This window comes from Pristiophorus japonicus, chromosome 7, assembly GCF_044704955.1.
Source record: "Pristiophorus japonicus isolate sPriJap1 chromosome 7, sPriJap1.hap1, whole genome shotgun sequence".
Taxonomy (NCBI): domain Eukaryota; kingdom Metazoa; phylum Chordata; class Chondrichthyes; family Pristiophoridae; genus Pristiophorus; species Pristiophorus japonicus.
Genome location: NC_091983.1, coordinates 92497710 through 92512984, shown reverse-complemented (window position 1 = coordinate 92512984; position 15275 = coordinate 92497710). Strand labels below are relative to the sequence as shown.

Here is a 15275-nt window from a genome sequence, read left to right as displayed (position 1 = left end):
GGTATAAACACCCTATTGTTTAAAAAAACAGTCCATGTGCCTACTTACTTTGAGCAATGCCACAGGAGGTGTATTGGTATATAAAAATATATTATATATAGAAAATGGAAATATTGAAAATATTTATAGTAGCAAAACTGACTGTTTCTGTAAGGAGTAATATCAAGTGCATCACTCAGTCAAAAATCTTTTGATAATATTGTTTTTTTAAATTTTCACACTGGTTTGATTCAAAGCATCAGCAAGACATGTTAATTTAACCTCATTCCTAAATCCGCAAATTGTTTGTTGGTGGTGCTTTAATTTATTGCAATAAAGGAAAATTATTTGCGCTTGAAATCCTGCTTTATTTATACCTGCAAAGATGGCAGTAAGACTTTCCACATCATCTTGTATACGCAGTTGCAGTATTTCCTGAAGCAACGATTGACGATGGCTCTCCTGGATAATTCCCATTTGTTCCAACTTTCCAGCAGTAAGCCTCAACAAAGCACGTCCTGTTGATAAGAAACTTCATAAATAAGCAATTACTCATTTAGATGGTTTATCTATTTATGATGACAATTTGTGAAGTGTCCTTGCATTAACATATAGGAAACTAATTTTGCTAACAGCTTAATCACTACCCTGCAGATATTGTGATAGAATTAGAAAGTTTATAAACTGAAATCAGTGTCAGAAACATCTGCATAATTTTTCAGGAGCTCTCATTAATTGTAATTTTTTGTTTTAAGAAACTTACCTATAAGCTAAAAAACATTGCAGCCAATACTTAGCAAATATACATTTTAATATATGCTTTAACCAGGATTCTTATTTGTGTGGTCAAAAACTTAGCTGGAAAAGAATCTTTAGCAACAAACTTGCTGATAAACAAAAAGTGCAAACTTCATTTTCAATTTGCAAAGAAATTACACAATCTTTATTCTGAACCATTTCAGAGAATGATGATGCAATTTCAACAAAGCAAGTAATGAACTTTGGGCCTTTCCGTTTTAAAGAACTCTGATTACATAGATCATTCAGTTACAAGCTGAAAGCTGAATAACAAGTTAAATTCTGCAGTGTCAAGAAGATACATTACTCAGACAGAAAACAGTTTATGAGGGTCTATAATTGCTATTAGTGTCAGTGTCAGCCCCAGTTGTGATTCAGGACAGCAAAACATATCAAGTTAAATTACTTACCTTCCGCATGGCCTTCGTCTGAATGTAGTTTATCGTCCACATACACCAGAATAGGCCAGACAAGAGTGTTAATCATGGATAAATGCCCTTTAAGAGCTTTTGCTTGCAGTAACCTTGCATAAATTATATCATCTCCAGCTGTATAACAGCCCTAAACCAGTCAGTTCTCTTTAACCCAAACTCTAAGCACTTATATAGAGATGGAATTACACACACACACACACACACACACACACACATTTACTAATGCATCTCCTGTGATGTTGCTCATGCTGAATTGGATAATATGCTGTGTTATAAAGGGCAGCGATGTAATGCAGAATACATTATTCTGATAAGATACAGGTGTGTCCCTTTAATAACTTGCCATTGTGGTCTTAAAGTAAACCGAGACTTGAGTCACTGAGCTTAACTGAACGTTTAGCCATGCACTGTTATTTAAAATAAATACTCAACTGCTGTCCCCTCCACCCATGTGACTAGCTACCCTCCTCCACTGCTGCAACTGGACCACTCTCCCACCTCCATCCCCCACCCTCCTCACCCCATCCTTCCCTCAGCAGAACAAAACCCTGAGCACTGACATGCACCTCTAAAGGATTAAGTTGCAGATGGGACGAGGGAAGCGATCAGTCATGAAAGAGGCAATAGTGGTAGGAGAGGTGGCCAATGACATCAGTGCTGGGGATTTGTGGAAAAGTTTTCTTTAGCAGTGGAGGAACCTGCATTATTTCAAATACATACTTAACAGTACTTATTTTAAATACTGGTTTCCTCAGTCACTGCTTGGAAACCAGGATGAAGAAACTCTTTGCTGCATCTGTATTCTTCTTTGCACAACCAGATTCTGAACCATGTCTAGTTCTCAACACCAGCTTGGGGGAGGGTGATGGTTATGCAGAGTGAGGAGCCTGTCAGGACTGTGAGGGTAGATTTCTTAACCTGGGAAAATATTCATCACTCCCACCACCCATCCTAGCTGCCGCCCCTCCTCCCAGTACCCAATTCACATTCATTTCTTTACTCACTTTTTGCTCCCATCCTTCATGGCCAACCCACCCCTGAAGAAATCCCCATCACCATGTATTTGTCAACAGCATCACAACCCTTCAGTATTCCCACTTAATAATCTTGATTCCCAGTATGCACCCCCACCGCCCCCAAGTCCATCCTTTCACCACTGCCACACACAGCATACCCTCTCCCACACCAAGGGCCTGTCCAAATTCTGCCATATCCCACCACCACTTCTAACAGATCCCAATACCTCTTTTCCAGCCCTCCAAAACTCAACTGCCCCTACCAATCTTCCTATATCCTGCCAACCTAATCTCAGTTCTCCCAGTCACTAACCCACCCATTCCATGTTCCAAATCTTGCGCTTCTAGGCATTCAAACCATCGTCAACACTACTCCAGTTCCCCATTACCACTACATGTAGTTCCTAAAATCTAGCTCCTATTTTCCTGCAACATTTCCTCACTGCCTTCCCCTCTGTCCTGAGCTTCAAAAAAGGAAGAGATAAAATGAATTGTATCTCTATACTAATTTTAGTAGTGTTCAAGGTAACTTATTTTCAGTTTACATACAAACATGCACAAAGATTTTGAGCTTGAAATTATCACTCGTACTCCTACAATACACTTTGAAGTCAAATTGTGATTTTTTTTTTAAATCACCATAAATCAGTGCCCCGATAACATTTTATTACATAGCATTAAACAACTTATCCTGACTCACTATGAGAAATACCATGGATGATCCTCTAGTAATATTAAATTCTTGCATATAGTGTGCACTTTCTATAAATGCAACACTTACTTCCAATGCTCTCCTGGCCAGCCTCCTAGCTTCCACCCTACATAAACTTGTGCTCATCCAAAGCTCCGCTGCCTGTATCTTAACTCACAACAAGTCCTGTTAACCCATCACCCCTGTGCTTGCTGACCTACATTGGCTTCTGGTCTGGCAACGCCAATTCCTCCATGGCCTCGCCCCTCCCTATCACTTTAACCTCATCTAACCCGACAAGCCTTCGAGATCTCTTATGCCCCTCCAATTCTGGCACCTTGGGCATCCAATTATTATTCCCAACCTTTTTCTTTAAGGGCACATGTTTGGCCTGAGCCTTCCGTATCTCCTCCTCGAATGCCTCCCACTGTTCTGACACTGATTTACCCACAAGTAGCTGTTTCCAGTCCACTATGGCCAAATGGGTCGAATTGAAAAAATACAAAAGGGGCGATTACACTCCTGGGTGTGTATTATAGACCCACAAACAGTGGGTAGGAGATAAAGGAGCAAATATGTAGGCAAATTGCTGTGAAGTCCAAAAACAATAGGGTAGTAATATCCAAATATTGATTGGGACAAATATAACATGGAGGGTATAGAGGGTGCGGAATTCTTGAAATGCATTCAAGAGAACTTTTTTAGTCAGTATGTAGTAAGCCCAACACGAGAGGGGGGGTCTTGGATTTTGTTTGGGGAATGAAGCTGGGCAGGTTGAAGGGGTATTAGTGGGACAGCACTTGGGTGCCAGTGAAACATAATTCAGTCAGATTCAAGTTGGTTATGGATAAGGACAAGGATAGGCCTGGAATAAAAGTTCCGAATTGAGGAAAAGCTAATTTTGCTAAGTTAAGCCGTGATTTGGCCATAGTGGACTGGAAACAACTACTTGTGGGTAAATCAGTGTCGGAACAGTGGGAGGCATTCAAGGAGGAGATCCGGAAGGCTCAGGCCAAACAGGTGCCCTTAAAGAAAAATGTTGGGAATAATAATTCTAGAGCCCCCTGGATGTCGAGGGACTTGCAGGGAAGGATAAAGAAAAAAAGGGACGCTTGTGTCATATACCAACGGCTAAATGCTATAGAATCTTTAGAGGAATATAGAAAGTTAAGAGGCAAAATTAAAAAGGATATTAGGAATGCAAAGAGAAAGCACGAGAAATTCTTGGCTAATAAAATTAAGGAAAACCCTAAGACGTTCTATAAATATATTGGGCTAGATTTTCCACTTTTGCGCTTATCGCCCAAAAATGGGCGTTATTTCCGGCGTGGGTGATATAAAAGGGTTTTCAGATCGCCGGCTTCTCGCCCATTCTCAAAGCACCTAGACTCCATTTTTGAAAATGGGCGTTACCACGAGTGATATGAAATGGGCGGTAGCGTTAAATCTCACTGATCTTCTGCCGTAAAGTGTCGCCGTCCTTTGCAACGGCATGGCAATGCTAGATTCCTGCAATTCAGGAGGTCAAAGGTCATCATGACGTGCGCAGAAGAGGAGACAGAGAGAGAGAGAGCTCAGAGGGACTGAAGGCGTGTATGGCTGTGGTGTGTGCTTGTTTGGCTGTTGTGGGAGGCAAGAGGGAGATTCACCAGCAGCAAAAAGCCTACTAAGCACCAAAAACATAGTTGGCATCGAGTTTTTGTCCAACAAAGATATAACATGGAAGGGATGGCGGAGGCCCTGGAGCTGGTAGCCAAGAATACTGGTGGCAGAGGGCACTCAGTGGTCCCAGAGCGTGGCACTGCACCCCAAGGTGCCGCACCCCCATTGCCAACCACACGAGAGCCAGCAGCAACATCCTGCTTCTGGCTCGGAGCATGTTCCCACCTCAGGACCGTCCTCCCCAGTATCCGTCCAAGCAGCGTTTCGGCCGTCATCCCCCGCACCCTCCCCAATGAAGCATAGCCTGAGGAGCTCCTCGGCCAGGCGGCTTGAAGTCAAGATGAGAAGGGGAAGGGGTAGAGGTGGGGAGGAGAAGCGGGGGAGGAGGCGTGGAAGGGTTGGTTTTTACACAAATACTGATGATTTCAGGCAAATGTTCGGTTTAAATGTTTTTTATTTAACAAAATCTTGTTGCGCATTGGCTCAGATAGCTGCACCGTTACATGCTGGTGATTCCTTAAGATCAAAGGGTATAATGACAATTAACTTCAATCAACTTAAACTTTAACTGTCACCAAGGTGATGCCCACCATTGATGAATGACCTGCACACCCAGCAGTGTGTCAGTCTTGTAAATAACACCAACATTCTTTCAGGCAATGCGATCATTGATGAGCTCCTGACATAAGGCTCTTGCAGCTATCATGCCACCACGGGTCCTTTCATGCGGTCTACAGGGGGGCGGGGGCATGGCTTCAGCTTCAGCCTGATTGTCCCGGTCGATGTCAGCATCCGCCTCCTCGTCCTCCTCTTCCTCTCTCTAGTGAGGTGGACTGTCAGACTCATCAGGCAATTCTTGTCCCTTCCTGATAGCCAAGTTGTGCAGCATGGAGCATGCCACCACGAATTGAGCTACCTGCTCAGGGTGGTATTGGAGCTCGCCTCCTGAGTGGTCCAGCATCTAAAGCACTGCTTCAGCACTCCAATGGTTTTCGCCATGATATTGCGAGTGGTTCTGTGGCTCTCGTTCTATCGTCTCTCGACTTCAGTGTGGGTGTCACGCAGGGGAAGTCATCAGCCAGGTGGCGAGGCCATATCCTTTGTCACCAAGCATCCAGCATTGACCTTGTGGCTGATTGTTAAACAAGTCAGATACAGTGCTCTCACCAGGATGTGAGCATCATGGATGCTGCCCGGAAATTGAGCATTCACTGCCAGTATAATTTGCTGGTGGTCGACAGCCAATTGGACATTCAGGGAGTGGAATCCCTTGCGATTCCTGAAAACCTCAGCATCCTGAAAAGGTGCCTGCATCGCGATGTGCGTACAGTCTATTGCTCCCTGCACCTTGGGGAAGTTTGCAATTCTGGAGAATGCTAGAGCCCTCTCACTCTGTGCCTCCCTGGTCATAGGGAAGCTGATCAAGTCCCTCCTGCATGCGTACAGGGCTTCAGTGACCTGTCTAATTCAACAATGCATGGCATGCTGAGAAAATCCGCAAATGTCGCCAGCTGTGGCCTGAAAAGAACCCGAGGCATAGAATGACAGTGTCGCGGTGACTTTGACCTCGACGGTGCAGTACTGATGGTGCTGGCAGGCTGCAGCAGATCTCCCCTTATCAGCTGCCATACCTCAGTGATAACCTCTTTGTGGAAGCGCAGTCTCCGAAGGCATGTAGTGTTGGGCAAGTCGAGATAAGACTGTTTCTCCCTGTACTTGCAGGGGGTGTAACGTCTGGTCCACCTCATCAGTCTGGCACGTCTTACTTTGGGCACATAATGCTGTGGAGCGTACCTTTGGCGATCTCGAGTCTGCTGCATGCAATTGGTCATCAAGAGAGGGTAAGAAAGGACAGGCCCCATTGCAATAGCTCTCTGATTTCCACCGATTGGTCACAAGCAATGATTGTCCTGACGAAGACACCTATTAAAATTCCAGTTTGGTCAAAATGTTTTTAGAGATGTTCACATCAACTCCAACGACTTCCAGAGTACATCTGAACTCCATCGAGATTGAAGCACAACAGCCTTTTAAAGGATGCGACATGTGATGTAGAACATGGCGTCCATAACGTTGTGATTAGTTCTGGTTAGTTCCACTTTTTCTGTGCGTTTTTTTGGGCGAACGATATTGTGGGCGATATATGAGTGAGGTGGTGAAAGTGATGCTGGGCGATCTCATGGCCGCTAGTTTCGGTAAATATGCTCTTTACGACAATAAAAAAGTGGGCGGGCGGTATTATTGAATCTCGTCGTTAAATCAGTGCGGAAATTAATGCTGGGCGATATTATGGGCATTGATTTCACCCATTCTGATGATTCCGCCCAAAAAAAGTGGGCGGGCGGTATTATTTTTTCCCGGTGATAAGTACATGGGGAAAGTAACGCTCGGTGATAAGTTTCTGAACAATGCCCGTCAGTTTCCATTTTGTGGCTAAATGGGCGCTATCTGGGCGTTATACATCATTTCAGCGGTAAAATGGCTGTTAAATGGGCATTAAGCATGCAAAAATAGTGGAAGTTCTAGCCCATTAAGAGTAAGAGGGTAACTAAAGAAAGGGTAGGCCTATTAGAGACCATGAGGGTAATCTTTGTGTGGAGGCGAAAGATGTTGGTAAGGTTCTTAACGAATACTTTACATCTGTTTTCACAAAGGAAAGGGGCAATGCAGATACTGCTATCAAGGAGGAGTGTGATATTCTGGATGAAATAAATACAGTAAGACAGGAAGTATTAAGGGGTTTAGCAGCTTTGAAAGTAGATAAGTCCCCAGGCCCGGATGAAATGCATCCCAGGCTGTTGAGCGAAGTAAAAGAGGAAATAGCAGAGGCCTGGAGCATCATTTTCCAGTCCTCTTTGGATTTGGGCATGGTGCCGGAGGATTGGAGGACTGCTTATGTTTAAGAAGGGAGAAAAGGATAGGCTGAGTAATTACAGGCCTGTCAGCCTAACCTCAGTGGTGGGAAAATTATTGGAAAAAGTCCTGAGAGGATAATTCTACATTTGGAAAGGCAAGGATTAATTAGGGACAATCAGCACGGATTTGTTAAGGGAAGATCGTGTTTAACTAACCTGATTGAATTTTTTGAGGCGGTAACCAAGAGGGTCGATGAGAGTAGTGCATACGATGTAGTGTATGTGGACTTTAGCAAAGATTTTGATAAGATCCCACATGGTAGTCTGGTTATGAAGGTTAAAGGCCATGGGATCCAGGGCAAAGTGGCTAGTTGGATCCAAAATTGGCTTCGAGGTGGGAAGCAAAGGGTAATGGTTGATGGCTATTTTGGTGACTGGAAGGATGTTTCCAGTGGGGTTCCGCAGGGCTCAGTACTGGGTCCCTTGCTTTTTGTGGTATACATCAATGATCTAGATTTGAATATAGGGAGTATAATTAAGAACATAAGAATTAGGAACAGGAGTAGGCCATCTAGCCCCTCGAGCCTGCTCCGCCATTCAACAAGATCATGGCTGATCTGGCCGTGGACTCAGCTCCACTTACCCGCCCACTCCCCGTAACCCTTAATTCCCTTATTGGTTAAAAATCTATCTATCTGTGACTTGAATACATTCAATGAGCTAGCCTCAACTGCTTCCTTGGGCAGAGAATTCCACAGATTCACAACCCCCTGGGAGAAGAAATTCCTTCTCAACTTGGTTTTAAATTGGCTCCCCCGTATTTTGAGGCTGTGCCCCCTAGTTCTAGTCTCCCTGACCAGTGGAAACAACCTCTCTGCCTCTATCTTGTCTATCCCTTTTATTATTTTAAATGTTTTTATAAGATCTCCCCTCATCCTTCTGAACTCCGAGTAAAGACCCAGTCTACTCAATCTATTATCATAAGGTAACCCCCTCATCTCCGAAATCAGCCTAGTGAATCGTCTCTGTACCCCCTCCAAGGCTAGTATATCCTTCCTTAAGTAAGGTGACCAAAACTGCACGCAGTACTCCAGGTGCGGCCTCACCAATACCCTATACAGTTGCAGCAGGACCTCCCTGCTTTTGTACTCCATCCCTCTCGCAATGAAGGCCAACATTCCATTCGCCTTCCTGATTACCTGCTGCACCTGCAAACTAACTTTTTGGGATTCATGCACAAGGACCCCCAGGTCCCTCTGCACCACAGCATGTTGTAATTTCTCCCCATTCAAATAATATTCCCTTTTACTGTTTTTTTTTCCAAGGTGGATGACCTCACATTGTATTCCATCTGCCAAATCTTAGCCCATTCGCTTAACCTATCTAAATCTCTTTGCAGCCTCTCTGTGTCCTCTACACGACCCGCTTTCCCACTAATCTTTGTGTCATCTGCAAATTTTGTTAGACTATACTCTGTCCCCTCTTCCAGGTCATCTATGTGTATTGTAAACAATTGTGGTCCCAGCACCGATCCCTGTGGCACACCACTAACTACCGATTTTCAACCCGAAAAGGACCCATTTATCCTGACTCTCTGCTTTCTGTTAGCTAGCCAATTCTCTATCCATGCTAATACATTTCCTCTGACTCCGCATACCTTTATCTTCTGCAGTAACCTTTTGTGTGGCACCTTATCGAATGCCTTTTGGACATCTAAATACACCACATCCATCGGTACACCTCTATCCACCATGCTCGTTATATCCTCAAAGAATTCCAGTAAATTAGTTAAACATGATTTCTCCTTCATGAATCCATGTTGCGTCTGCTTGATTGCATTATTTCTATCTAGATGTCCCGCTATTTCTTCCTTAATGATAAACTTCAAGCATTTTCCCCACTACAGATGTTAAACTAACCGGCCTATAGTTACCTGCCTTTTGACTGCCCCCTTTTTTTAAACAGAGGCGTTACATTAGCTGCTTTCCAATCCACTGGTACCTCCCCAGAGTCCAGAGAGTTTTGGTAGATTATAACGAATGCATCTGCTATAACTTCCGCCATCTCTTTTAATACCCTAGGATGCATTTCATCAGGACCAGGGGACTTGTCTACCTTGAGTCCCATTAGCCTGTCCAGCACTACCCCCCTAGTGATAGTGATTATATCAAAGTTCTCCCTTCCCACATTCCCGTGACCAGCAATTTTTGGCATGGTTTTTGTGTCTTCCACTGTGAAGACCGAAGCAAAATAATTGTTTAAGGTCTCAGCCATTTCCACATTTCCCATTATTAAATCCCCATTCTCATCTTCTAAGGGACCAACATTTACTTTAGTCACTCTTTTCCGTTTTATATATCGGTAAAAGCTTTTACTATCTGTTTTTATGTTTTGCGCAAGTTTACTTTCGTAATCTATCTTTCCTTTCTTTATTGCTTTCTTAGTCATTCTTTGCTGTCGTTTAAAATTTTCCCAAGTTTGCAGATGACGCGAAAATTAGCTGTGTGGTTAATAATGAAGAGGAAAGTCATGGGCTGCACGAGGATATCAATCTACTGGTCAGGTGCGCAGAGCAGTGGCAAATGGAATTTAATTCAGAGAAGTGTGAGGTGATGCACATTGCAGGGCTAATAAGGAAAGGGTATACACATTAAGCGGTAGGCCACTTAATAGTGTAGGTGAACAAAAGGACCTTGGAGTGCTTGTCCACAAATTCCTGAAAATAGCAGGCCAGGTGGATAAGGTGGTGAAGAAGGTATACGGGATGCTTGCCTTTATTGGCCGAGGCATAGAATATAAGAGCAGGGAGGTTATGCTTAAATTGTATAATACTTTGGTTAGGCCACAGCTGGGGTTCATAATGAAGAGGAAAGTCATGGGCTGCAGGTTCTGGTCGCCGTATTATAGGAAGGACGTGATTGCACTAGAGAGGGTGCAGAGGAGATTTACTCGGATGCTGCCTGGAATGGAGAATCTTAGTTATGAGGACAGATTGGATAGGTTGGGTTTGTTCTCATTGGAACAGAGGAGGTTGAGAGGAGACCTCATTGAGGTGTACAAAATATTGAGAGGCCTGGACATAGTGGATAGTAAGGGCCTATTTCCATTGGTGGAGGGGTCTATTACGTAGGAGCATAGTTTTAAGGTGGTTGGTGGAAGGTTTAGAGGGGATTTGGTGGGGGGGGGGGCTTCTTTACGCAGAGGATTGTGGGGATCTGGAACTCGGTGCCTGGAAGAGTGGTGGATGCAGAAACCCTGACCACTTTTAAGAGATGGTTGGATGGGTACTTAAAGTGCTGTAACCTGCAGGGTTACGGACCTAGAGCTGGTAATTGGGATTAGACTGGATGACTTTTTGTTGGACGGCGCAGATATAGTGATCTCCTGGACTAGTTTCGATCGCCTGGATGGGTCGGAGAGGAATTTTCCCAGATTTTTTTTCCCTAAATTGGCCTGGCTTTTTAATCTTGTTTTTGTCTCTCCCAGGAGATCACATGGCTCCGGTAGGGGTGGTGTGAGAATGTTTCAGTATAAGGGGTGTCGCAGTTGTGTGAGGCGGACTGGGTGCTCTTTGCCTTTCCATCATTGTTCATCGGTTTATATGTAACAGTTAGGGCTGCTGACCAAGAGCCGTGTGACTCTTTGTCGACCGGCATGGACATGAACTGAAATGGCCTCCTTCTGCGCTGTAAATTTCTGTTTCTAGCCCTGATTTTAATCACTCCACCATTCAGCTGCCTTGGGCCCAAGCTCTGGAATTTCCTCCCGAAACCTCTCCATCCTTCAAGATGCTTCTTAAAACTTACATCTAGCTATCTCCTTCTGTGGCTCAGTGTCAAATTTTGATTGACAACACTCAGGAAGCAGCTTGTGATGTTTTGCTAAGTTAAACATGAAATATAAATGCAGGTTATTGCTGTAGTAACTTTTTTCATCATACCTGTTTGTAACGCTTTTCTGTCACATTTAAACTAAATCCTATTAACCCTATTTATTGGTCTACATTTTGTGGTCGGCGGAGTACCTACGGACAGAATGCACACTTACCTAATGGGAACCCTCCTTTGCTGGCAGACACTGCATAGTAGAAGGCAGCGTAATGACCCACACATCCCAGGGGGACAGCATGTACCTGGGATCACGTGGGCTGGTGCTCCAATCAGCAAACAGAAGCAACATGCATTTGGAGGATTGATCTTTGAAGCTTTATATTTAGAGAATTGATCTTTGAAGCTTTCTCAAAGAATAAAAGGAAATAAAAACAAGAGAAGAAATAAATCCAAGGAAAAGAGGTGGCAGGTTCCAGTAGTTTAATGGCACTTAAGAGAATTAGGGTGAAATTCAGTTAAATCAACATATAGTACACACATTTAATAACATTCACTGCAAGTTATTAGATGATAGGCATACACACAATCAATTTGTGCTAATATTCCACACTTTCTCTGGATGTCATCCCAAATGAGACACTCAGATTTTACAACTTTATACAGGGTACCTTCCTAATTGAAAAAAAAAGCATTTTTATAAATTCCAAGACATAATAAAGCACAAGGTGAAGATTTTTTTTGTTGTTGACGAGTATCCTCTTGCATTGTGGAATCAAGGCCTGTGTCGGTTTCCACCAGCCATTTAAAAAGGTAGTATGATGATGAGTTCGCCATCATTCTCATTGCAAATTCTGCCCCGTTTTACTTACTCGGACTCATTTTTCCCAATTCTGATCTTTGTCAGATAGTGCGGGTAGCACTCGACTCAGAGTCAGAAGGTTGTAGGAGCACAAAAATCTAGGCTGATACTCTAGTGTAGGGCTGAGGGAGTATTGCACTGTCGGAGATGCCGTCTTTCAGATGAGATGTTTAAACCAAGGTCCCATTTGCTCTCTCAAGTGTATGTAAAAGATCCATGGCACTAGTTCGAAAAAGAGCAGGAGTGTCCTGGCCAATATATTTATCACTCAATCAACATGACAAAAAAAATGGATTATCTGGTCATTATCACATTGCTGTTTGTGGGAGCTTGTTTGTGTGCAAATTGGTTGCTGCATTTCCCACATTACAACAGTGACCACTGTTGCAACAGGCATCAAGATCCAAGGCACTGCCCTGGACAACGTAGACCACTTTCCATACCTCGGGAGACTATTATCAGCAAGGGGAGACACCGCCTCCAGTGCACTAGCGCAGCCTTCAGCCGCCTGAGGAAAAAAAGGGTTCGAATATCAGATAGTCAAATCTGCCACCAAGCTCATGGGCTACAGGGCTATAGTGATACCCGCCCTCCTATATGGCTCAGAGACGTGGATCATATACAGTAGACATCTCAAATCGCTGGAGAAATACCACCAACGATGTCTCCGTAAAATTCTGCAAATGCCCTGGGAGGACAGACGCACCAATGCTAGCGTCCTTGATCAGGTCAACATCCCCAGCATCGAAGCACTAACCACACTTAACCAGTTCCGTTGTTCGCATGCCTGACACAAGACACCCACAGCAAGCGCTCCACTCGGAACTCCTACATGGCAAGCGAGCCCAAGGTGAGCAGAGGAAACGTTTCAAGGACACCCTCAAAGCCTCCTTGATAAAATGCAACATCCCCACCACCTGGGAGTCCCTGGCCAAAGACCGCTCTAAGTGGAGAAAGTACATCGGGGAGGACACCAAGTACCTCAAGTTTCATCGCCGAGAGCATGCAGAAACCAAGCACAGGCAGTGGAAGGAGCATGCAGCAAACCGATCCCACCCACCCTTTCCTTCAACCACTGTCTGTCCTACCTGTGACAGAGCTGTAATTGCCATATTGGACTGTTCAGTCACCAACGAACTCACTTTTAGAGCAGAAGCAAATCTTCTTCGATTTTGAGGGACTGCCAATGACTGACACTCCAAAAGTACTTCATTGGCTGTAAAGTGCTTTGAGACGTCGGTGGTCGTGAAAGGCGCTATATAAATGCAAGTCAGTCTTTCTTTTCTCTAGCTGCTAATTTACAATTGCCAAGGCTTGTAAACATCAGGGTTTTCACCTGACATGAACAACTGTTCATAGTGCATAAGGGACAGGTTCCTTGAGCAGTATGTAATGGAACCAACCAAGGGGCAGGTTATCTTGGATCTGGTCCTGTGTAATGAGACAGGATTAATAAACAATCTCCTCATAAAAAGGATCCCCCTGGAATGAGTGATCACAGCATGGTTGAATTTTAAATTCAGATGGTGGGTGAGAAAGTTGGATCTCAAACCAGTATACCAAGCTTAAATAAAGGAGGAGACTATGAAGGTATGAGGGCAGAGTTGGCCAAAGTGGACTGGGAAAATAGATTAAAGTGTAGGACAGTTGATGAACAGTGGTGTACATTTAAGGAGATATGTCAGAACTCAAGAAAAATATATTCCAGTGAGGAGAAAAGGGTGTAAAAGAAATGATAGCCATCCATGGCTAACTAAAGAAATAAAGGACGGTATCCAATTAAAAACAAGGGAATACAAAGTGGCCAAAACTAGTGGGAGGACAGAAGATTGCTGGCTTTTAAAAGCTTCCCAAAGAATGATTAAAAAAATTAAGAAAGGGAAGATAGACTATGAAAAGTAAACTAGCACAAAATATGAAAATAGATAGCAAGAGATTCTTTAGGTTCATAAAGGAAAAAAGTGGCTGAAATAAATGTTGGTCCCTTAGTGGACAAGACTGGGTAACGGGGAACATGGAGATGGCAGAAACTCTGAACAAATATTTTGTATCAGTCTTCATGGTAGAGGATACTAACAATATCCCAACAGTGGATAGTCAAGGGGCTATGGGAGGGAGGGGAGGAGGAACTTAACACAATCACAATCACTAAGGAGGTGGTACTCAGCAAGATAATGGGACTAAAGGCAGATAAATCCCCTGGACCTGATGGCTTGCATCCTAGGGTCTTGAGAAGTAGCAGCAGGGATAGTGGATGCGTTGGTTGTAATTTACCAAAAGTCCCTGGATTCTGGGGAGAATATAAGAAATAGGAACAGGAGTAGGCCATACAGCCCCTCGAGCCTGCTCCACCATTCAATAGAAACATAGAAACATAGAAAATAGGTGCAGGAGCAGGCCATTCAGCCCTTCTAGCCTGCACCGCCATTCAACGAGTTCATGGCTGAACATGAAACTTCAGTACCCACTTCCTGCTTTCACACCATACCCCTTGATCCCCCGAGTAGTAAGGACTTCATCTAACTCCCTTTTGAATATATTTAGTGAATTGGCCTCAACTACTTCCTGTGGTAGAGAATTCCACAGGTTCACCACTCTCTGGGTGAAGAAGTTTCACCTTATCTCGATCTTAAATGGCTTACCCCTTATCCTTAGACTGTGACCCCTGGTTCTGGACTTCCCCAACATTGGGAACATTCTTCCTGCATCCAACCTGTCCAAACCCGTCAGAATTTTAAACGTTTCTATGAGGTCCCCTCTCACTCTTCTGAACTCCAGTGAATACAAGCCCAGTTGATTCAGTCTTTCTTGATAGGTCAGTCCCACCATCCCGGGAATCAGTCTGGTGAATCTTCGCTGCACTCCCTCAACAGCAAGTATGTCCTTCCTCAAGTTAGGAGACCAAAACTGTACACAATACTCCAGGTGTGGCCTCACCAAGGCCCTGTACAACTGTAGCAACACCTCCCTGCCCCTGTACTCAAATCCCCTCGCTATGAAGGCCAACATGCCATTTGCTTTCTTAACCGCCTGCTGTACCTGCATGCCAACCTTCAATGACTGATGTACCATGACACCCAGGTCTCGTTGCACCTTCCCTTTTCCTAATCTGTCACCATTCAGATAATAGTCTGTCTCTCTGTTTTTACCA

At 44.0% G+C, this 15275-nt stretch overlaps 1 protein-coding gene across 1 annotated transcript in view; it reads right to left on the bottom strand.

The window, feature by feature from the left end:
- The window catches only part of LOC139266809 (sterile alpha motif domain-containing protein 12-like), a 112196-nt gene that overhangs the window by 35627 nt on the left and 61294 nt on the right, over positions 1 to 15275 (bottom strand). Inside the window, exon 3 of the mRNA XM_070884413.1 lies at positions 357 to 497. Coding sequence (XP_070740514.1) covers positions 357 to 497 — 141 coding nt within the window. The remainder of the gene's footprint in view (positions 1 to 356; positions 498 to 15275) is intronic.